This window comes from Octopus bimaculoides, chromosome 10 (assembly GCF_001194135.2).
Source record: "Octopus bimaculoides isolate UCB-OBI-ISO-001 chromosome 10, ASM119413v2, whole genome shotgun sequence".
NCBI lineage: Eukaryota > Metazoa > Mollusca > Cephalopoda > Octopoda > Octopodidae > Octopus > Octopus bimaculoides.
Window position 1 is genome coordinate 1,715,783 of NC_068990.1, and position 881 is coordinate 1,716,663.

An 881-nucleotide genomic window follows, 5' to 3' on the forward strand; every position below is an offset into this window, starting at 1 on the left:
GAGAGTGAGAGAAAGAGACACACAACACACATCGATATAATACATACACACATCTGCACACTATCAGTTACTTTATTCCTAACTGCGTTACATTCTCACAATGTTTTATGGATTATCTTGTAGGTTTTAACTGTTCATGGCTGGTGTGAAGAACCAGCTGTTCAGCTGGACAATGATAAAAAGGTTTACTTGAAACCAACATGCATCGGGACCAAATCTGAAGCTCTATATTCGTTTAAGAATGTGACTAGCAAAGTCCTTTGGTAAGTTAACTATTTACAAACAATTCTTCAGTTATCATCGTCATCATCATCATCCTTATCGTCATCGACGTCATCATCTCCACCATCATTGTCATCATCATTATCATAATCATAATCGTCGTCATCATCATCATCATCATCATCGTTGTCTTCATCATCCTTTTAACATCTACTCTTCCATGCTTGCATGGGGAACATGATTTTATTCAGACAGATTTTCTTTTGTCTGGATGCTCTTCCTGTTGCCCAACTTCACCAGTTTTCAAGCAAGGTAATATTTTTTCATATATGGATATGTTTACATGGAAGGTTGAGAAACAAGCAGCACTGCTTTCATGATTATGAAGTTCATACAAATATCATATAATATCAAGGCAAAGAGACACATACATGTATCATCATCATCGTTTAACGTCCGCTTTCCATGCTAGCATGGGTTGGACGATTTGACTGAGGACTGGTGAAACCGGATGGCAACACCAGGCTCCAATCTAATTTGGCAGAGTTTCTACAGCTGGATGCCCTTCCTAACGCCAACCACTCAGAGAGTGTAGTGGGTGCTTTTACGTGTCACCCGCACGAAAACGGCCACGCTCGAAATGGTGTCTTTTATGTGCC

The 881-nt window shown here is 39.8% G+C and overlaps 1 protein-coding gene across 1 annotated transcript in view; it reads left to right on the forward strand.

The window, feature by feature from the left end:
• LOC106867322 (cilia- and flagella-associated protein 65) overlaps window positions 1-881 on the forward strand; it is a 720,747-nt gene that overhangs the window by 202,938 nt on the left and 516,928 nt on the right. The window contains exon 13 of the mRNA XM_052971190.1: window positions 124-263. Within this exon, the coding sequence (XP_052827150.1) occupies window positions 124-263 (140 nt within the window). The remainder of the gene's footprint in view (window positions 1-123; window positions 264-881) is intronic.